Source organism: Ambystoma mexicanum, chromosome 3p (genome assembly GCF_040938575.1).
Source record: "Ambystoma mexicanum isolate Mex_15411 chromosome 3p, UKY_AmexF1_1, whole genome shotgun sequence".
In the NCBI taxonomy this organism is placed as follows: Eukaryota; Metazoa; Chordata; class Amphibia; order Caudata; family Ambystomatidae; genus Ambystoma; species Ambystoma mexicanum.
The window spans coordinates 149334897-149358208 of NC_090925.1; the positions used below are offsets into that span (position 1 = coordinate 149334897).

Consider the following 23312-nt stretch of genomic DNA (forward strand, 5'->3'; position numbering starts at 1 on the left):
GGGGGGGGGCAGGTTCTTTAAAATATAAGCAGATTGCCTACTGCTTATTTTTTCGATTAGAAGCAGTCAATGTAAGCCTTTTTTAAATAGTAAAAACAGTCATCTTAATCCATTTTCAAAGAGACTGAACCCCTGGACATCATTCGACACCCCGCTCCCATGGGTGCCAGCCCCCCAGTTTGAAGAACACTGCACTACACAATAACCAAAGTGATACGGTTTTTCTGTGTTGCCTTGTTTGCACTGCATGTCGATCGTGGCCAAATCAAAAGCCAGCAGCTTCCGAGTTTTTTTTATTAGTTACTGTGATATAACGTTAAAGGGGCGTTCTTTCCTTGTCGGCACCAGAGCGTCATATGCTGGTCCCAGGTGCTGGGCTTGCGCCACCGGCCCGCCCCACGCCCCACAGAATCAGACGGAGCCTAGCTGCTGTTCAGTTCACACGTCTTCATTCATTCTCGTTTCTGAAGTTCCCTCGCCTGCCCCCAAAGGAGGAAGCGCCGAGGAACACCACCTGTCGAGTCGAGTCCGCGAACGCCGGCATGGGGAAGGGCAGCAACTCCGTTCCCGGGACGGAGTGCACATCCCTTACGGTGGTAGTGCAGGGAATGAGGAATGAGGAACACACGAATCTCGAGAGCCACCCGCTGAGGGATCATGAGAACTCGTCTCAGACGGAGAACTCTGAGAGCCAGCAGCCCCCGGCGCCGATGGAGGCACAGAACCCTGCACAGGAAGCCGCGGCTCCACAGGCGTCGCCCGGAGGTACGTAGTGAGGGGAGCGGACGTTGCAAGATAAACTGCCGTTATTTGCACAAAACCCACAAGAGAATGTTACGGACGGCGAATGGGGTGCACAAAACTCCCTCCTCAATGTACCACTCTGTGTAAATAGACAGAAAAGATTTGCCCATTTCCCAACCAGTTAGTGAATAGCTCTCAACCTTTCATGGCCCCTGGGCGGGTGAAAACACTCGATTTTATATTTGAGGGGTGAAAGCCCATTGATTCCTATGGGCGTGTAAAGATCTTGGCAGGTGAGAGAGGTGCCTAAGTGGCGGGTGACACCCGCCAAAAGCGGGTGAGTTGAGAGAGGTATGATATAATAAAGTCCCCTTTTAAATATTTATTTAATCTCATGATGTCTACTAGATTGACATGGGGAATGTTTGCTTTATGTCAATGGTCACATGTTTTTTCAGGACGTGAACACAGGGGTAGACTGGGAACCAAAAGTGGCCCTGGAAATAATTTTCAAAGTGGCCCCAAATTGCACATTTTCAGCAAGCCCAACCCTTTCCTATGGGAACGTTTCGAAATTTTAAATGTTAAAAGGTGTTTGTATTGCGCACCGTCACCAACAGAGTTGGTCCCCAAGCGTTCTGGCCGATCTGTAAAACATGAAGGCGGGCAGGGTTTGGGTTAGTCGGGAGATGAGGTAGAGAGGTGGTGTGCTCTTGGCGGCTTCAGTTTGGTATACACCGTGTGCTGAGCTTTGGTGTAACTATTGGGCCGGGGCGAGAGCTAGTGTGCTGTTTATGTGTTGTTGGTTTGTTGTTGGTGCGTTGTGGTAAAGCGCGTGCTGTTTGGTGCGGTGTGGTAAAGCACGAGCGGTTTGCTGGGCGAGAGTTGGTTGTGTGAATTTTCGGGTGCGTTAGGCATGCAGAGATGTGATGGTGGGGTTAGTGGGGTGAGAATCCTGGTTATGGCACATCTTGTTCGATTAATTAGTATTACTATGGGTGGGATTAGTTGCTACTATCCTTTCTTGACCATCTGACTGTTGTGGGTGTAGCGCGGCTCTCTCCCTGCTGTGTATTCTAATGAACTTTGTATAATGTGATTGGAGTGTATTCTCCTCCTTAGGTATCCGAGCTGGGGGTTGGCTGGCCCCTATTCCCTTGCTATCTATGTGAAATAGGTCTATTGGAGCTTGGGTGTGGTACAGGGCCAGGGTGCTATTGCGCTGGGGAGCCGGGGGTTGGGTGGGCCCTAGTCCCTTGCTATCTATGTTAAATAGGTCTATTGGAGCTTGGGTGTGGTACAGGGACAGGGTGCTATTGATGAATCGTCCAAGTGCTTCGTCTTGGTCTGCCTATGTATTCAGTCTTTAGTTTCCTCATCTCAGGGCTATCTCATTATGTGGTCTGGTATGTCGTGGAGTGTCTTCCTTAGACTTTGTTTAGTCTATTGCCTGGTGGGAACCAGGATCGGTATCTTCCTTCATCATTGTTTTAGCTGTGTGCCCGTCCCTGTGGGTGGTCTTCTAGTTAGGCAGTGAAGGGCCAGGATTTGAAATACCACAATAGATGCCCAGGGTGCAGATGCCTACCGGGAAATCTCCAGAGTTCCCCGTAGGCTAGTCCACCCCTGGACGTGAAGAGTAAAATACATTGGTATCAATGGCGTTGAGTTTTTTGGTTTTCCCGGCTGGGGCATTTGGGGGGTGGGGGCTGCTGCCGAAAAAAAAAAGTCCCATTGCAACGTTTAGGAATTTTCCCGATATTGGCCTTTCCTGGTGGGCGAGGGGCTCAGGCCCTGGAGCACCCGTGTACTCAGCGTCCCTGATTGGTATTCTTGCAGCTTAACATGTTGTCAGGTTGCTGCATTTTGTGTATTTTGCAAGCAAACCCATTAAGAATTATCTTCGGCTTTGAAATCCAAAACTTATATATTTGTGCCAAGTAAGGCCTGAAATGTGTGTGGCCAAGTGCTTACATTATACAGCGAGTTAAAATCTTTAGCCAAAGCGTGTGATCCTGGGCAAATAATGTAATGTCATGGATTACATTCACACTTCATGAAAACAGCGGCCCTAACAGTGGGGTAGATTTAATAATTTAGGGGCCAAAGTGTGTCCCCTCTGCCAGTGGCTCCCAAGGCCGTCATCTAAAATTGCATTATTCTTGCATTGGCCCTACCCAGGTCCCTTATCACTTGATTTGAAAGGCAGATTCATAGTGTCACCAGCCATTCTGTGCACCAGAGATGTATGTGCAGGTGGGGGGGAGGATGGGGGTGGTCTACTGTGGCAGAACTGAAGGTGGTAGGGCTGTCCAGAGCTGTGTCCCAAAGGAGAGCGAATATAGAAACTCTCTTATAGGCCCTGGTCTGATATGGTATGGAATATTATACATCCCGGCTGCGAGCTAGGGGAAGCTCTTTTATCATGTTATCTTATGCTATGTTGACTTATACCGTGCACCGCTACCACCCAGGGGCAGTCGTGATTTCCCCACCTCCATATCGGGCAGTTCGTCAGAACACACTGCCTGCAATGTGTGATGTGCTCTCGCTGTGAAATAAAGATTTCACAGCGAGAGAACATCAATGGTTGCATTCAGTGCTTTTCGCAGAGTCATCCAGACAGTAATGGAGGTGAAGAAATCCCATAAGGAGATCTGTTACATGCCTACCAACATTCCCCATTCCACTTCGGAGATACTAGAGTGGTGATAGATTTAAGTTTGCATTCTGGGACTTGTAGTCAGTGCTGAGTTTCTTATTATAAACCTAGGACTACATGCCCCAGAATGCAAACTTTACTCTATGACCGCTCTAGTATCTCCCAAATGGAATGGGGTCATACTGGCATGCGTGCTCTTATATTATATGATACCCTCACCTCCCTGTCTGTGCGGCTTGGCAGAACACACTGCATGCAATATGTGCTCTCTTGCTGTGAAATCTTTGTTTCAATTGTCTCTGCTTGTTCCTGATTTGCAGTTCAGTTTTCAATATACAATCCTAAACAAGTGGGGTTACATGCCTGCGAATCGTATTTTGAACAGACAATTTAGCTTATGCAGAACTATGTGACTGGGCTACTTTGGGCTAGTTCCTAACTCAATTTGGGCTATAGATGGGTTACCTCTTCTGGCAACCCCAGAGACCAACCCAGAAGTTAGTCAGGTCTTGGGTGTTGGGGCCTCTGGTCTATATGGAACATTAAGTTATTTCACTTATGTACAAATAACAAAAACTCTGCAAACGGTCTGGTACCTCTAACTTGTAGACTGGCTGCAAGCTGGACTCCAGATCTCACCGCATAGAAGTTCACAGTTTGGAAACAATGAGCAAAAAGCCGCGTCTGTAGTCCCGCACAGGTGTTCCTTTCTCCAGAGAGGACGGATTCTGCCTGTTCTCTGGTCTGCAGGGACTTGTAGTTGCGGGCCCACTACTTGCAAGGTTCCCAACTGATTCAGCCTTAATCATGAACGCTGCTGGGAAACATTATGATAAGGGCTTGCTTGCAGCACATAAAGGGGCATCTTTACGTATTCTGCAACCAGCGCTTTAGTAGTTAACATAGTGCCACTTCTTTACCAGTCACGTGGCAGAGCTTGAACTTTTCCAGCTATTCATATGTCCATGTTTCCCAAAAATTCCAGCCCAATTGTCTGCATGAATTGATCATTTCCTTGCACAAACTCGCTTAACTGACTAAAACTTCCCATACTTCGTGCATCTCTACACATCCATAAAAGGCCCTTACTTTCTGCAAATGTTAAATTAACATAGAATGAGGGTATAAGGAAGTTACATTCAGTTAGGCATTTAACAGGCACTGCCATAACGGTGCTACCTGGACACAAGATGGCGTATTATAGCATTGCCTAGCTAACAACGTACACAAGCCAAAACGGTTGACTTTGCCAATGCTCGTTTTTAACGGGTCGTCAGCGGAAGGAAAAGTTATAAATCAAGTGGCTGAAAGCGCACCTGGCTTAAACGTTTTATTACACAGTCGCGTGCGTTTACAGCTGCAATTAATCCATTAACTCACAGGAGACAGCTTAGAAATAACACTGGCAGGTCAACGTTTGATATTACTGATTGATAAGGCCAGCTCAAAGAGCTCCCAGGAGGATGCGTTTTTGGCCGGGGAGGGACAGGTATTTGGTGGGAATGGCCGTGGAGGGTGAGTGGATGGATACATGGCCAACACCCACATACTGTGTGCCCCTCCTCACATGTCAACTCCCTCCGAGCTTTACTCCAATGCAATAGCAGCACCTAATATCCCAGAACTAAACATCAGGAGTGAATTAACCTCTTTTAATGGTATTAGGTGCCATGTTGGCACTTATGTCGCACAAGCCTTGCATTGAATTGTGGGTTGCGGCAGTACAGTCAGCTGCAGTGTTGGTACTGTTAAGAGTTAAGCTTGGTCGCTACCAGCCATCTCTGGGCTGTTGTGTTTCTTGAGTTTTCACTTCGCGGGGAGAGGAACTTGTCTGGAACAGCACATTCTGGTGCCTCAGTGAACCCAGAACCCACCTTAAAAGCAGTGACCGGGCTCAGGGCTCCTCCCAAAGTGGTGCCAACCCCAAGCGCAAGGCTCTGTTTTCAGAGCCAGAAGCAGCCCCTGTTTTAGGATGCGTACCCACATTTTCTGTGTTTTGGGGGTACACCCGCATCATATGGTGGTAGTTTTCTGCCCACGAGCGAGCCTGTTCCCCGTGGTTTTTCAGAACTTGTAGACCAGGACTGCGCTCTGGCGTCTGGAGAGGTCCCAAGAGAACTCATGCTGATTAGAAAAGTGAGGTCCTGAAAGAAACCTCACTCATCATTACGCGTATTCCATCCTGGGAAAGGAGAAAATAACGAGCTATGCATGACGCTCAGGATTCATGTGCCAAGGGCCATATGCCCATCTTCGTTAATGTGCCAGAACATATCAGAATTGTTGTGTCAGAGAATCTGGCACTCACAATGTGTATGGACTGCTATTCGCATTAAAGGAACTGTGTTCATGAACAGCCTGGAGACATTCCTTTCTTCATTAGAATAGCAAAATAAATATTGGTGCCACAAGATAACTGTCCATTAGTGCAACAAAATCTATGACCAATCAGCTACTCTTCCTCACGGCACCTAATGCCAGTTCCTGTGCACCGAATACCTGCCCATCCTTCAATGGGCCAAAGAGTGCTCACCATCCACTACTCTTCTACTAAATCCTGCCCATTAGTAGCTCTGCCCATGAATAGAGGCCCGTCCAACAGAAGCCTCAGCTACCAGTCACCAGCCATTGAATGTTTGATCACCAGTTCATTTGCACAGCATGCCTGCCCACTGGTTACTATACACAGCGTGTCTACCCACGTTACACTACCACAAAATGCATCATCTTCAGTTACTATGCACAGAACGCCTCCCCACTGGTTAATATCCACAGAATGCCTGCCCACTAGTTATGCGGCCACAAAATGCATGACCTTCAATTATTATGAATGCAACGCTTCCCCACTGGTTACTATGCACAGCATCCCTGACCACTAGTTATGCGGCCACAAAATGCATGATCTTCTGTTACTATGCACAGAATGCCTCCCCACTGGTTACTATCCACAGCGTGTCTGCCCACGTTACACTACCACAAAATGCATCATCTTCAGTTACTATGCACAGAACGCCTCCCGACTGGTTAATATCCACAGCGTGTCTGCCCACTAGTTGCACTACCACAAAATGCATGATCTTCTGTTACTATGCACAGAACGCCTCCCCACTGGTTACTATGCACAGCGTGTCTGCCCACTAGTTACACTACCACAAAATGCATGATCTTTACTATGCACAGCGTGTCTGCCCACTAGTTACACTACCACAAAATGCATGATCTTTACTATGCACAGCGTGTCTGCCCACTAGTTACACTACGGCACAATGCATCATCTTCAGTTACTATGCACAGAACGCCTCCCCACTGGTTACTATGCACAGCGTGTCTGCCCACTAGTTACACTACCACAAAATGCATGATCTTTACTATGCACAGCGTGTCTGCCCACTAGTTACACTACCACAAAATGCATGATCTTTACTATGCACAGCGTGTCTGCCCACTAGTTACACTACGGCACAATGCATCATCTTCAGTTACTATGCACAGAACGCCTCCCCACTGGTTAATATGCACAGAATGCCCAGCCACTAGTTACAGGGCCACAAAATGCATGATCTTCAATTATTATGAATGCAACGCTTCCCCGCTGGTTACTATGCACAGCATCCCTGACCACTAGTTATGCGGCCACAAAATGCATGATCTTCTGTTACTATGCACAGAACGCCTCCCCACTGGTTACTATGCACAGCGTGCCTGCCCACTAGTTATTGTGCCACAAGAGATTTGTCCACCAATTACTTTGCAACAGAAGAGTGCAGGTTGTTTTTTTATTTATTTTTTTAAGTATAAAAAAACAGCACTAAGTATTGTAGAGAAGATAACTCCTGGTTTTTGTTTGCTAGCTTTCAAGACCACGTAGACATCTTCCTGGGCAGCAAACGCACAGCAGAAACGCCCCACGGCCAGGGCCGCATGAAATGCGGGCAGATAAGAGACTGGGGGGTTTAGGCGCAGGGTGGGGGGAAACGGCGCCAGCCATGGGGAAGGGCGGCCAGTTGGCGCCTGAAACACAAAAAGCCCGGGAAGGGCAGGAAGTGGCACCTAGGAGAGGTGCAAGGTGCAGCTGCAGGGGGGCCGGGAAAAGCCTGGCCCACAAAGGAAGAACAAAAGGCGGTTGGGGTATAAAGGACCCCGAAAGAAGGGAGAGTATGCAAACCAGATAAGGAGCTCACCTCTCACGGGTAGTCTCCTGGGATAAGGAAAAGGAAACGTTTTGCATCTGCTCTTGCGGGCTCATGTAAACTATTCTCCTTTACAGGCACAGGGTTACGCAAGAACCAGCGTGATCATCCTTACCTTGTCCTGCATCGTCCAGAATCTCGAGTGGCCCAGCAGGGAGGAGGCGGTGACATCGGACGCGCAGGAGGAAGCTACCAGCACCGCAAACAGGGAGAAAGAACGGAAGAAGGACCGGGCGTGACCGGTAGACAGCAGCACCGTCGCGGGAAACCGGGGAGGAAGGAGATTGCCAGCGAAGGCTCCGGCGGACGACATCACAAGAGCGGGAAGCGAGGAAAAGCAGCTTTGCTGGAGAAAGCCCGCGAAGAAGCGGTTGGCGGTGGGCGGAGCAAAACAATCGGCGAGGATCGCCCGGCTCTGAAAGAGACAAACATCACAAGCGAAGGTGCGGCACGGTGGGTTAAAGGGCCAGGCACCAGGAGCTGGAAAGGAGCCGCCAAGTGGCGCAAAAGAAGAGTGCTGGGGCTAGTAACCTGGGGACCCGAGTTCTAACCCAATACCCGGAACATGGTCGGCACCCCTCCTGCACAAAGAAAATGTTTTTAATTTAAAAAAAATATATATAAATAAAACACTACCTGTGGCAAATCTGTTACGGGGACAAAGATAAGCAAAGTAACACAGGTCAGATCATAGGCTCGTACTGAGAAGCATTGCCTGTTGACAAAGGAGCAAAGACTAAGGACCACTATCGAGCATAGAAAGAAACGTGGGGCAGCTCGGTGGGCTGAAGCAGTTAAACCAAGGAGAATGGCAGAAGGAAGAGCGAGGAGAGCCCAGGAATTCAGCGAATGGGCAAGAAAAGCTGAGAAGGAGTATGGAGCACAGTGGGTATTGGAGATAATGCAGAAGGATGAGAGGGCAAAGGCAATGTCACCTTTGCTGTTCATCGAACCAAGCAGCAGTGAAGGAGAAGGCGAGGTGCCACAAGGACAGAAGAGGGGGAGAGAGGAGCCAAGGAGATCAGAGGAGCAGCCGGGGACATCGACCAGGAAGAAGAAAAGAAAAAAACAAAGGTACTGTGAATAATGATATGGGGAATAAGATTGTACGCATGTTAAAAAATTGTGTCAGCGGTTCGGGTAAGTCGCCCAGACTCAGTGGCAGGCGGAGAAAGCAAAGAAAGGTGACTCGGGAGGAACCGGAGGGGAGCACGACGACAGAAGGAGAGAGCAGTGATGGGGAAGAGAGGGACCATTTGAGGGCATGGGTCAAAAAGAAAGGGGTTGTGAGCAGGGAGAAGAAAAAAGGGCCAAAGGGGGCAGGGCCGGTAGGGACCCCGGGCCCAGCACCACAGGGGTTACCACAGCCAGCGGCCCCGACAGGGGCACTACCAGCGTCATTAGGGACAGGGAATCCTTCCGAGGGGGCACCGCAAGTGGCGGCAACAGAGGTTGGGGGGGCCAGCCATGACAAAATACGGGAGACCCTCCATTGGCAAGGATGCGGATGGCAGGTCAATGAAGGCAATGGCGTGGTATATTAATGATAAAATAAAGGAAAAAATATGGAGGAAGGAATTGATCGATATTTTCACATTGCTAGACTGTCAAAAAAGAGGGATGAATGTAGCAATAGAGGACATTAAGGAGGATGAGAAAAGCCTACTAAAAAGGGGTCCCGTGGTGAGAAATTTTGAAAACTGGATGGCAGCATTTAGTATAATGTCCACGATTATATTACAGAAATTCCCAGAGGATGGGGCATCACTAGTGGCATATCAGCAAAGGGTATTAAAAGTGCATGCAGCATTCGGGGGGGATGCATGGCTGGAATACGATCATGAGTTCAGGAAGGAGATGGATTGCTTTCCAGATACGGGCTGGGACGAAGAAAATTTTAATCTCTACATATTTAATGTACTAAAAGAGAAGTGGGAGACCAAAGAGCAAAACACGGGAGGGCAGCAGAGGAGGCAGTATTGGCAGAACGATTACAGGGCTGACTATAGATACAGCAACAGAAGATACGCTAATAGCTATGACCGAAATAGGGAGCAAAGTTTTCGGAGCAGAAATTATGGGTCACAGAGACGATGGCAGAGCAGCTTGCCCCCAACAACGCAGGGTGGGGGCATGGGCGCAGCACGGGCAGAGCCAGGGCAATGTAGAAATTTCGAGAAGGGGTCACCATGCAGTTGGGGATGGAAATGTAAGTTCAGCCACAAGTGTGAGATATGCAAGGGCGACCACAGCACCGCCAAGTGCACAAGGGCGGCAGCATCAAACAGCAGGGGCAATGAGAAACGGAATTAAGAGCTGGGGCAGGAAGAGAGCCACCCCAGTAAGAATTGAGGATGGAGGGGTGGCTAAAGAAATACCCTGACCAAGAAGCAGCAGAAGTGATCAGAGAAGGTTTTAATATCCTATTCACCGGCCAAGGAGCACAGGACATTCCCAAAAACCTAAAATCGGCTACCGAGAACAAGGATATAGTGTCAGAGAAAATACGGAAAGAAGTTGAACTGGGCAGGATTGAAGGGCATTTGTTAGCATTGCCATTTGACGAGTTTATATGCTCCCCACTGGGTTTAGTGCCAAAAAAGGAGGAAGGGGAATACAGGCTAATCCACCACCTATCATACCCTCCAGGGGCATCGGTGAATGACCGCATCGCTCAAGGAGAAGCAACAGTATCGTACTCAGATTTCGAAGATGCAGTAGAACTAGTCAGAAAGGCGGGAGTAGGGGCATGGATGGCAAAGGCGGACATTAAATCAGCATTCCTGCTATTGCCGGTCAACAGCAAATCTCAGAGGTGGTTGTGTATGCAATGCGAGGGGGAATACTTCATCGACAAATGCCTTCCCATGGGATGCGCCATTTCATGCGCATATTTTGAGAGGCTAAGTTCCTTTTTGCAGTGGGCAGTTACAGTGGAAATAAGAGAGGCCTTGATAGTACATTACTTGGACGATTTTTTTATTCGTGGGGCCCAAAGGAGAAAAACTATGCAAGGCAACACTGGAAAAATTTGAAGAAATAACAAGCGAGTGGGGATTCCCGTTAGCAAAGGAGAAGACAATGGGCCCAACACAGGTTATCCAATTCCTGGGTATAGAAATTGACTCAAATCTGGGGGTTTGCCGGATCCCAGAGGACAAAGTGGCCGATCTGCTGGAGACAATAAAAGAGCTGCAGGAAAGAAGCAAGGTAACGGTGAGGGAGCTACAATCACTAGCGGGAAAATTAAACTTTGCGGGGAGGGTCATCCCACAGGGGAGAGTGTTCCAAAGAAGCATTGAGCTGAGAACAAGAGGGGCCACGTTGGGACACCAGAGTCAGAATAGGTCAGGGAATCAAGAGAGACCTAGAGGTGTGGGCAAAATTCCTAAAATACTTCAATGGGTCAGTAATATGGCGCTCACCCATAAACGAGGAAGGGAAAAGGCTGTTGTTAACGGATGCAGCTGGGGGCTTTGGTTTTGGTGCAATATTGGGAAACCAGTGGTGTGCAGAAGAATGGCCAAAAGCATGGCAGGTGGCGGGATGGACGAAAAACATAACGCTGCTCGAGCTCTTCCCGATATGGGTAGCAATGTGTGCATGGGGGAAGAGCTAAAGAACAAGGAGTTAGCAGTATGGTCAGATAACATGGCAGTAGTGCACGTGCTGAACAAAGGAAGTGCGTCATGCCCACTGGTATTGGAATTAATGAGAGCAATTGCGCTGGAAAGCTTAAAAATTAATACATGCATAAGGGCAAGGCACATTGCGGGAGAAGAGAATGTGGTGGCTGTCACAATATCTCATTTTCAGTGGAAAAAGTTCAGGGAGCTGAGACCGGACGCCGACAGGGAAGGAACGCCCACGCCACAGAAGGCATGGGTCCCACTGGAAACGCTGGAAAGGAAAACACAGTTGACTACAAGGTCGACTCTGAAGAAAGGGGAGAGCCACAGAAAAAAGAACGGGTCATTGATAAGCTGACCAGGAACGCCTTAACATACAAAACGGGTAAGCAGTATGAAAGATATGTTAAGGATGTATTGGTAGAAACAGGAGTCAAAAATGTGGGGGAAATTTCTACCAAAAAGATGTGTGAATTTCTGGAAAGGGCATTTGCCAAAGGGAGAAGGAAAAGCTGGGCGGCAGCACATCTAGCAGCGGTGGCCTATACCACGAAAGTGGCTGGCGCCACAGACCCAACCAACAGCACTAGAATAAAATATGCCATGAGAGGTTGGGCAAAATTGGAGGGGAAGAAACCAGACAGCAGAAGGCCGCTGAACTTTGGGAAGCTAATAATATTGTTAAAAGTATTACGGAACATTTGCAGAAGCATATACGAAACGGCACTATTCAGGGCAGCATTCGCACTGGCATACTATCGGGCTTTCAGGGTGGGGGAATTGGTGGCCAGCAATACGGGGGCAGGAAATGGCCTGGCAAAGAGGGATATCAGTATGGGAAGCAAGGGCATGTCTATAATGCTAAGAAAAAAAACAGACCAAGCAGGGAAAGGGAGAGCAATAGATCTCAACTGCATCAAAGAGAAGGACCACTGTCCCAGATGCATCACCCAGGAGTTCTTAGACCTCCGACCGGAGGTTGACGGACAGTTATTAATACACAAGGACGGCAGAGCACTCAGCAGGACCCAGTTTCAGGCGGTATTGAAACAGGCAGTGGCCAAAGCAGGATGGGACCCGGCCGAATTCGGTACCCACTCATTCAGGATAGGTGCGGCTACCTCCGCATGGGTGGGGGGCTTGGGAACAAACGGAGTAAAGAAGATTGGGGGGTGGAAGTCTAAATGTTTTAAAAAAAACATAAGGGAAGAATTGATATAAACGCTCATTTTTCCCATTTCCCACAGAAACTGGTCCATACAAATCAGCATGGATAGTGGGGCACTCTTTCGTGACCCGGGCAGGCAGGTGGCTGGAGGAAATAAGGCAAGGACTACATTTCAAGAACACAATCACATCCTGGTGGGGCCTCCCGGGGATGCACTGGGAAGAAATCCATGACAGGCTGTCGGACCTGATAGGTTTCAGGGACCCCCCCGAATATCTGGTGATACACCTCGGGGGAGAACGACTTGGTGAGCACAAACAGGGGAAAGTTACAGAGAGACATCTGCGGCTCTCTGCAGACCATAGCCCACAGTTGGTGGAAAACCGAAATCTTCATGTCCTAGATAATACCAAGAAGGGTCTGGTATGGGGCACACAGGAGGCATGCAATCGAGATAGCCAGGAAAAAGTTAAAGCGCTAGAAAAGTATTGCAAGAGCACAGGTCTCCATTTCATAAAGCATGGACTTTACCAGAACAACCCGGAAATGTTTCACCTGGATGGGGTGCACCTGTCCGACAAAGGGTTGGTTTTTTTTTCTGATGACATTTTTAGGGCACTCCGGGAACAAGGTTGTAGGTAGGGGGCTTTTGGGGGGGGGACCTGAGTGAGCGAGAAGAGCGCCCGCTCAGGTGTGGCGTTATGTGCCCAGGAGCGGAGGCCCAAGAGTAACAAGGACTCGGAAGGAGCCTTGGGCAACTCCGGAACTGGACACAAGGTGCCCAAAAGCAAACAACTGTATATTGGTATTATTGTGATGTATTTTCGGTATGAAAATAAATTGCCTACGGCCATAATTTTTTCCACAAAATAACTTAGTCTGTGATGTTATTACTGGGTTAGGGATTGGGCTAGAAGAGCAAAGGGAGCCCACACTACTCAGCCTTTGCCCCAGGGCCACATGAAATGCGGGCAGATAAGGGACCGGGGGGTTTAGGCGCAGGGTGGAAACGGCGCCACCCATAGGGAGGGGCGGCCAGTTGGCGCCCAAAACACAAAAAGCCCAGGAAGGGCAGGAAGTGGCACCTAGGAGAGGTGCAAGGTGCAGCTGCAGGGGGGCCGGGAAAAGCCCGGCCCACAAAGGAAGAACCAAAGGCGGTTGGGGTATAAAGGACCCCGAAAGAAGGAGAGTAAGCAAACCAGGTAAGGAGCTCACCTCTCACGGGTAGGCTCCTGGGACCTGGGATAAAGAAAAAGAAACGTTTTGCCACCCACCCACCCTACAAAGATAACGGAAGAAGGAGAAACGGGCAGGAGCCGGAACGCCGAGTACTTTCTTTCGGTACACGGTCCAGGAAAGTCGTAGGCGGCATGTGCCCAGGAGCGGAGGCCAAAGAGTAACAAGGACTCGGAAGGAGCCTTGGGCAACTTCGGAACTGGACACAAGGCGCCCAAAAGCACACATCTGTATATTGGTATTATTGTGATGTATTTTCTGTATGAAAATAAATTGCCTACGGCCATAATTTTTTCCACAAAATAACTTAGTCTGTGATGTTATTACTGGGTTAGGGATCGGGGTAGAAGAGCAAAGGGAGCCCACACTACTCAGCCTATACAACCTTCGCTATAGTGAGGGCAGTTTCAGTACCAGTGAGCCACAGGAAAATGAGAAACATGTCTCATGCTCTCCTGTGTTCACTTGCCTCACAACTTAAAGAATAATCTCAGCCCTTCGATGCTAGTGCCAGTGGAAGGACTGTGTGTATAATTCTAGGTGACCTGCACACCTTGAAGAACGGTCTCATTTATTGTGTGCGAGTCTCGCAATAAGTGAGCAATGGCTCCCTATAAAGCGAGGATTCCTTACGATGGATCATAACACCAATCATTGTTTATCTCCCATCTCCCAGCAGGCTCTGCCATAGGGTGCATATTACACTACATGGATACCAGTCTCATTTGTTCAGTGCTGAAACCAAGGGGCGCGGTCACATGGGTGGTGAGGGGCAGGATCGCCATACCTTAGCCCCCAGTTTCGTTCTTGTGATGTGACATGCAAACCTTGCCTCTTTGTCTCAGTGATGGGCTGTGACTCACATTCTTAGGATCTGTCATTCAGAGTGAGACTCACACCTTTGAAATGTAATTTATTGATTGCAGGTCTCATGCCTTGGAGCACGGTCTCACTCATCGAGTGGTAATCTCAAACCTCAGAGTCCTGTTTCCCTCTTGGACACTCTTAATAATCCCAATTAATAGAGTGAGTACAAGGGGAAATGTGAAGTAATCTTGTATTTTGAAGCATTCAAGTTGTAGTTCGTTGGAAAACGCTAACAGACTTGGGGGGTGGGGGGGTAAAATAGTTCCTGCTACCTCCCATGTTGCCATGTGTCCTGTTCAACTGCTCACTGCAGGACACGCTCTGCAGTAGTGAGAGGCAGGCAATGGCTGTCGTTCAATGTATCAATAACGGATTTGAGGATAGGAAATGTTTCTCAGCTATGAAATGCAGTGATAGCAATCTGAAATGGACACATTCCCAAGCAGTGAGCTTGACTGGTCGTTCCTTCTTTATATCCTAGTTTGTTTTCTTCAGTGTATTTCTATCTTTTTATTTGTCTTGCTTTAACTATTTAATTCCCTCCTTTTATTTTCTCCCATTTAATCTATTCTTCCATTTCCTTTCCTTATTTTTCCTTCATTTAATCGTTTCATATTTCCTTCCTTCCTTTTCTTTATTTTACCTTTTTTTTTCTTTCTTTTAATCGTCAATTTCAAAAACGGTTCCCTTTCTTCCATAGATCCTTTTTTTAAAAAACGTTTCCTTTTATTAATTATCTATCAGTTTATTTCAGTTTTCTTTCTTTCTCCACTTTTTGTTACTTTCTTCCTTGCACACATTCTTGTTTTGTCTTTCTTTACTGTTTTCTCTTTGTCATTAGTTCTTTCTTCTCACTTTTTCTCTTTTAATTATTTGCTTCATCCCGTCTTTGTTTCTTCCCTGCATTATTTAATCAGTCTATCTTTTTCCTTTTTTTTTTGTTACTGATAAACCACTCGTATGCCAGCATTTATTAATTTATTGGGTATTTATAATGCGGCTATACAGCAAAAAGGGGGTTCAAGGCGCAAAAAGACAGAAGAGGAGTAGTGCAAGTGGAAGAAAACAAAAATGGTCCTACAAGGCCGAGTGTCATTCGGATTGTGCAAGTGCAGTAACAAGAAGTGCGGGGGAGAGGGGAATGTGGAAGTGCTAGACAGGGCAGAAAAGGGCCCAGGGTTAGGTGAGTGCTATGGAGAGGAAAGGTGGACAAGTGCCAGGGGAATGCAGAGAGTGCAGGGGAAAGAAGGTCCACATGATAAGTGCTGGGCATGGCTGTAAGTGGGGTGCAGGCCCAGCCAGGCTAGTTCAGGGGGAGGGAGCCCGGAAGGGCAAGTACAGGTTAGGGAGCCAAGGAGGGAGATCAAGTGCAGGGGTAGACTGGCTGAGGGGGGCCTGGTGCCCTGTAAGTATCAGAAGGAACCAGGCAGCAAGAGGCAGAGGGGGACATTTAGCTAGGAAGGAGGAAGAGAAATGGGGATGGGTGAGGGTTCTTGAGAAGCTTCCGGAACTTAAGGAGATCTGGCTCATGTCTGAGAGGGGCAGGCAGGCCATTCCAGAAGGAGGCACCTGCGGAGGAGAGAGATCTAACCCCCCCCCACCCCTCCCACTCTGTGCTTGGAAAAGCGTCTGATCTGCAGAGAGTTGAAGCTAGAAGACCGAAGGAATCATCTAGCAGGAAGGTATTTAGGGAGAGTAAGTTGGATGTAGGGGTGTCCCAGGACCCAGAAAGCCTTGTGGATGATGCCGAGGGTCTTGAACCTGATCTTCGCAGCAACTGGAAGCCAGTGGAGAGATTTTAGGGCTGGAGAGATGCATAAATAAATCACAATAGTGAGTAGAACAAAACACAATCACAATTCTGCACTTTCTGCAAATTTTCACTTCTAGAAATAATTACACTGATCACTAACGAAAGCAATTATCATGTAGTGTTGTGTGATTTTTGATTTCCTGCCGCCTTAAAAGGCTAGCGGTAGGATTTCAAGATTGGTAAAAATACATATGGCAATTATTTTGCCCACACCTTTAGTTTAAAATAAACACAGAGTGATTTAGCGGTTTGTTTTTCAGACCCCCCCTACTTTGGTCTGTGTTTGGGAAGCGGACAGAAAAATAGAAATGATTTGGGGAATTTTTGGGGAATTTAGTATTTCAGACCCCCTCCTGTAAAAGGCCTGTGTTGAGGAAGCTGGATAACGAGGTTGGACTGATTTAAGAACAAAGACACCCCTCTTCCTTAAAGAAGACGGGTCTTTGGACAAAAAGGATTATCCATTTAATTTATAGGCTATAGTTTTCAGCACACACTGGGAAGTCAGCTTTGTTAATTATGAATGTTCACAAAATTCACCCCGTAGTGTTCTGTAAAAGGGGAATTACATTAATATTTTTAGTCGAATAGGCTACAGATCTACACAGTTTTGCCCCCCTGCCCACTCTAAAGGGAAAGGATTCAAGGCAAGTAGACTCCCCCACCTTTTTGGTCTCCCAGGGATCAGTTCTACTTGTATAGAAAGCCTCTTTTTAAAGTTCAGGAACGCCAGCTGCATCTCGGGACACTCTGGAAAGATAGGCTACGGGTTTGGTCACTCCACTCTCAAAGATGGCCTCCCGCTCTCCACCATAGGACCCAGTCAGCTTTGAAGCCTTACTAGAAATAGACACCTCCACCCATATGCACTCTCAGCAATCTCCACTGGAGGTTCCTTACAGCTGTCAGATGGTAAGTTTCAGCAGACCTCTGTCTGTGTGCCCCTATGTCCCTTCCTCTTAATGCAGCCCCTCTTATATAGCAGTGATGACACCACCAATTTTACAATCATGGGGGAAGCACCCTGCAATAGTTCCCACAAGTAGGATTGGACAGTTACCTTTCTCTCTGCTCCCAAACCCAGCCTCCAAGTCGGGATTGGTTTAGGGGTCTGGAGCAACATATGGCAATTCCCATTTGTAATCGCCATTTGCTCTCCTTTCATATTTCTAGCAAAAACTAGTTATGTATCACAACTTCATGCTTTTACTAGCAACTGCCATAGTATACATTTTTTCTGATTCAGCTAATCGTGGGGAATTGGATAAACCGACCCCCAGGTCCGTACCATGTAGCACGGCCATGTGGCACATTTCTGCCGTTTCCATAAAAAGCATAATAGTTATGAAAATGCAACCCATATCCCTAATTTTATTGTCCACCCGCTCACCAACTCTCATATTTGGAACATGTTCAGATCAGCCAGAAACACATCTTAGCCATTACAGTTCCCTGAGTCGCAGGTGGATGAATTTTATATCTCCAAATTCACCTGGAAATTACATAAAAAATGGTACGTAAATGAAGAAAATACACCTTATGATTGCTGAGAAAGAGGCCTGAATGACAATAGTCCTTTTTAAATTAATTGTGAATGTTCATGTGTTCCAAATGGCCATCCTCTTTCCTTCCGGCCCTTTACTTTCACTGGGTCAGCCTGTACCCAGAGTTTGTTTTTGTCAGTCACTTTGTGTCAGAAGCTTGCTCTTTGAAGTTGCTGCCCCCATTTTATTTAATTTATTTTAATATTTGTAGCACGCCACATGCAACAAACAAGACGAAGACTGACAAGAAGGTGAACAACCGGGGGAGAACCAGGAGCACCCCATATTCACACATATTAGTCATGCTGAGCCAAGGGGAACTTCTCCTACAGTCAATGCCTTCAGAGCCAGCAGGTCTGGAGAACACTGAATTTCGACACCTTTAGCCGGGCACTTTATTGCAGTTGGTAATTAGATGGGAGATGTAACATCCAGACTGGCAGTGGTAGATTTCCTTGTGAATTTTGCCCACAGCTAGCAAAAGGGTTTGTCAACCCGCACATGCTTTTTTTCCCTGACATTTTTCTGTGAGCAGTGATACTTTTTCACATTTAAATTGCTTTTATTTGCCAACACCAAGCCATTTTTGTGTCACTGTTAAACAATCCTGTTTTCCTTGTGAAAAGGATCTTTGATTCCTCCTTCTGTGAATTAAAATGCTGCTTTGGTAATGATAGGTAGGCCTCTTTTTTCCACATGGCTCTTCAATTTTACAAGCCGTTTTTGTTTCAGTGTATACAATCCTGCTGTTCATGTGAAAGGGACTTCTGTTTGAGGTCTTTGAATGCACCCGGCAATACATCTTGCAGTCCTGTTCTGGATTAGTTGAAAGGGGCGAAGGGAGGAATTAGGCAGATTGAGGAAGAGGCTGTTGCAGTAGTCCAGCCCGGAGAGGACTAGAGCCCTGGAGACATTGAGTTTCCTGGGGAAGGTGAGGAAAGGGAGAATGCCTCTGAGGAGGCCTAGCTGAAAGTGCACCTTCTTGGCAAGGTCCATGATGTCAGGAGAGAAGGAAAGAGGGGAGTCGAAGATATCAAGTTTTTTTTGCCTCACAGGAGGGTGAGGGGATGGGGCCTATGGAGAGCAGCCAGAGAGTAGGAGGGAAGGAGGGAGCTGGATTCCCAATGAGAAGGATCTCAGTCTTACTGGCATTAAGGCAGATATCGTTAGCAGTGTGTAACATGCCTGAATAGCAGACAGACAGTCCAGAATGAGAGAAGAAGCAGTGGAGGGAAGCTTGAAGGAGAGCTGCATGGTCCGCATAACACTGGAAGTTAAGAGAGCAGGCAGAGATCAAATGGGCTAGAGGGGCAAGGTAGATAAGAGCCACGGCGAGAGGATAGAGCTCTGGGGGACACCACAGGTGGAGAGTGTAATAGAGGAGAGAATAGGACCCAGTTGAACCTGGGAAGGTTGGTCAGAGAGGAAGGAGGTCAACCAGTCCAGCGCCAGGTCCGTGATGCCGAGGGTATCACGGGCCGATTTATAAGGGTAGCATGATTGACCTTATCAAAGGCTGAGGAAAGGTCATGAAAGATGAGAATGGAAGGAGAGTTGGAATCTGGATAAGAGAGCAAGTCTTCACGGGTTTTTAGGAGTGCAGTTTCCGTACCTCTGGCTCCTCTGAAGCCAGACTGGTGATTGTGGAGACAACCAACAGATTCATTGGGGTGGAAAAGCTGGGAGATTGCCAGCTTCTCCAAGAGTTTGGCCAAGGCTGGAGCAAGGTGGGCAATGTTGTCCTTGATAGTTCTGGAGGAGCGGGGGAGCACCTGTTTGGATGAGACTAGAGGTCTTGTCTAGAGACCTCATCCGGTGATATGGGAGAGAAAGTGGAGAGTAGGAGGGAAGGTGAGAGGGGGGCCAAGGGAGGTCTGAGAATGTGTGAGGGTGAAGGGAGTGGTGAAGAGGAGAGTGAGAACAGGATGTCCTGAGTTTTAGTAATGAAGTGAAAGGCCAGGGCAATGCAGTGGGTAAGGGAAGGCGGAGGAGAAATGGAGACTGCAGTAAGATTGGCAAGTTCCTTGCAGATTTTGAACAGTTGAGCTGTGTTGTTAGTGGCCCCAGGGATGCGTGCTTCGATATATGCCTTCTTCTTCGAGCGTATGGATATTATGTATTGCCTTTGGAGCAGGCCAGTCTGTCAGAGGAAGTGCCTGAAGCCTGCCACTTACGCTCAGCAGCTCTGCACTTGCGTTCCTGAGAGCCTAGGGCAGAGTCAAATCCGGTGTGCGCTTGGAGGCAGGCTTCATGTGCATCGTCATGACAGAGGCAAAGATGTCCGTAGTGTTAGAGATGGAGATGTGAAGGTTAGTAAGGGCTGTGTGAGTGACAGGAGTGGTAGGGGGAATTTGAAGGTGGCAGCAAAAGCAGCAACTGACACTCGCTTCATTGGTCGAATAACAGAGGAGACTAGCAGTCTAGGCGGGGGCTTAGCCGCGGGACCTAGGAGGTCCTGGTGTGAGGACAGGAGAGCATGGTCTGACCAGGAGAGAGGTGTAGTGAGAGGGTTGGAGATGGGGATGCCTGCTGAGATGAGAGCATCCAGGGGGCCTGTAGATGGGTCTAGAGTCAGCGTAAGGATAGGAGAGACACCAAGCCTGCAGACAACTCATTCAGAGGAGTAGAACTGAGTGGGTATGATAGTAGCATGGAACAATTCAGTGAAGATCAGGGCCACTCTGCCCCCGGAGCAGTTGGGCCTGGGCTTGGAGATGATCTTGTAGCCCCCGGGAGGAGAGTGTCAAAACTTGTGACAGAGCTGGCCGTGATCCACATATCTCCATGAGAGCGAGGACATCGAGGTCTTCAAGTAAAGTGGCAGCAGGTGGCAGATGTCCGAGGAGTGTTTAATTGAGGATAGTTAAGTGGAGCTGGTTGCCACTGTTGAAGGTCTTCCGAGGTGGGGTACGTGAATGTGGTACACCAGTCGGTGGTGGCAGAGGAGTAGCAGAAGTAGGATTGGCAGGAAAAGGGAGGACGTTGATGAGAGACGGAAGACGCCTATCAAGAAGGAGGAGGTTGGGCTGATGCCCTGGACTGTGACGGTGCCATTTAGGTAGACATTAATGATGGCCGTAGAGGATGGGAAAGGGTACTTCCCAGTGGGTGCCACCATTAATGGGAGATGAAGAGAAAGGGGAGTGCACCATGTTAAACCTTCTTCCACTTGTTATCTATACGTTTTTCTGGTGAATGATGCATTTGTGGAGCTGAACTATTTGCAAGCCTTTATTTTCAGCAAAGGAAGGCCGCCCTTGCTTCCTGTCAGTAGATAGGATCAGAGCAACAATGTTATCCGCCCCTTCTACGACTGGCAGCAAAGTCTGTACATTCCTCCAGCCTGCAATAACCTAACAGCTGGAGGTTTTTACCTATGGCGTGAGCCTATTAAACAGGGCAGCAGTTAACGCTGTGCAATGATCCTTTGCTATCAGTTATTACGCCCTCCCCAGGTATTTGTTTCTCACTCTTCCTTTCTCTCATTTGTGCAACAAAGAACATTTAATCTCTAGCCTGCTATTTAAATGTTTACTATCACATCATCTGGTGATGACGAGGGAGATTTTTTTTTTTTGGTTGGCCGTTTTAGAGCCTTCAGTGGTGATGAAATGCTCTGGTCTTACATTTCTTTATAAGCTTCTTATATATGTAGTCGCAGCAGCACACAAAGGTGAATTTTTAGTTTTCCAAACTTGCACAGTGGTCTTTCTGCACCTGGTTTCCATAGACAGTGGCTGGTGGTTTAGTGGAGGACCCGACCCACCACAAAAACAGCAGAGACTTGTCCTTCCACCGAGGCTGAATGGAAGCAGGCACAGGTACCAATAGGGAAGGGTTTTGTTACAGCAGGAACCATTGCGCTATCTGATGCTTACTTCAGATTGTAAATCGGGCCCTTCGATCTTCACCGAAGAGATGGTTGGAAGAGTGTGACTACATTCCCCGCCAGGTGTGGGAATGGCGGATACAGGATTCCTTTGATAGGAACAGAAGGAAAGGTTGATCTTCCTTTTTGGAAATAAGATTTACAAAGATTCCGCCGCAGTTTATCCACCTGATAGATGCAATGATGGCAACTGTAAGAAATTGGAGCTTAAGAGGATTGAGTGCCGTTTAGTTGAAAGAAGAAAAGAAAGCGGGAAAAGCGAAATAATGTGAGAATAAGGAGAACAAATTCATGGATGGAAAAAAGTGTGAGAAAAAGAACAAATTATATGGGTTGATGGAGGAAGGAAAGACATTAAGAAAAAGTGATGAAGTAGATGGAATGAAATAGAGCAAATGCTAAAGAAAGAAGAACGAACAAGGAAGGGAAAAGGAGAACTGGAATCCAAAGAAGAAAAGAGCAAAGGAAAGGTTGGAAGGAAAGAAAGAAAGAATGACTGAAGGATAGAAGAAAGGACACATTATAATACTGTGCAGCTCTATGGTGCTTCACGCCTGTTTCTAAGCAATGAACAGATGTTCATTCAGGGTGATAGGGTAACTCGAACCTGCTACGAGAGGCAAGGGGAAGGGAGTTCTCATGTAACAATCCAGTTCATTAATCGCAAGCTATCGACTCGCACGGGATAAAATAACGAAGGGGGAAAATGAAATGAGAGAAAGAAAATACGAAAGAAAGCAGGAAAGAGAAACAAAGCAACGTGTAATGAAAGTCACATGAACGCCCAGGCTTGTGCTACTGAGAGCTATGGAGGAGCTCCTCTCTAGAAGAGTCACAGCGCCTCCCAAAGGAAAACACTGGGAGCTGCTATGAAGCCATATATAACACAGTTGTGGCAAGGGGATTAGGTCTCCGCTCACCTGTCAATCACTGGTAAGCTTCTGGTTTTGCTGCTTTTTTTTTTTTTTTTTTTTTTCCCCCCCCACTCTTTTACCTACTGAAGCCTCCGTTTCAACTAGGCGTCCTCAGCACCAGGACGTACAAGGAGAAGTCTGCTACCTGTTACGGCCTGGCAGGGCCCAGGGTCAACCATGCTGCCCCTCAAATCCTCCAATAGACATCACCATGTTTCTCGTCCGTCTGCAGCCAATCCCCACAATTTCCAAGGCCTGTGCTCCAATGCGCCTTAGGCTGCCACAAATGGCTACCATATCCAACCTTATCACTGTACCATGCCCCCCACAAAAACACCCTCACATCATGCGCTCCCGGCCCATTATGCTGGTAAAGGCCTGGTCAGCCGTAGCCCACACTTCCGTCATCTCTGTTCCAATCACCGAGAGTACCCTTGACGCGATCTTCATCATGGAAACGTAGTTCACCCCCCTCCTCAAAGCACATCTTCGATGTTCTCCTACCACCTGGATAAAGTATTCAGCATACTGACCGGCAAGGAAAGACCAACCGCCCCATAAGGGACAGGCTAAATACCCTGAGATCACCTGTGTCAGGATGCCCAGGTCCAAGGCGCAGGAGCGAAGCAGTACCAACCACCCCCTCAATGGTCTCA

At 47.8% G+C, this 23312-nt stretch overlaps 1 protein-coding gene across 1 annotated transcript in view; it reads left to right on the forward strand.

Annotated features, from left to right (window-relative positions):
- Positions 1-412: 412 nt before the first annotated feature.
- LOC138580177 (uncharacterized) overlaps positions 413-23312 on the forward strand; it is a 92479-nt gene continuing 69579 nt past the window's right edge. The window contains exon 1 of the mRNA XM_069650503.1: positions 413-765. Within this exon, the coding sequence (XP_069506604.1) occupies positions 543-765 (223 nt within the window). The 5' untranslated portion in view covers positions 413-542. The remainder of the gene's footprint in view (positions 766-23312) is intronic.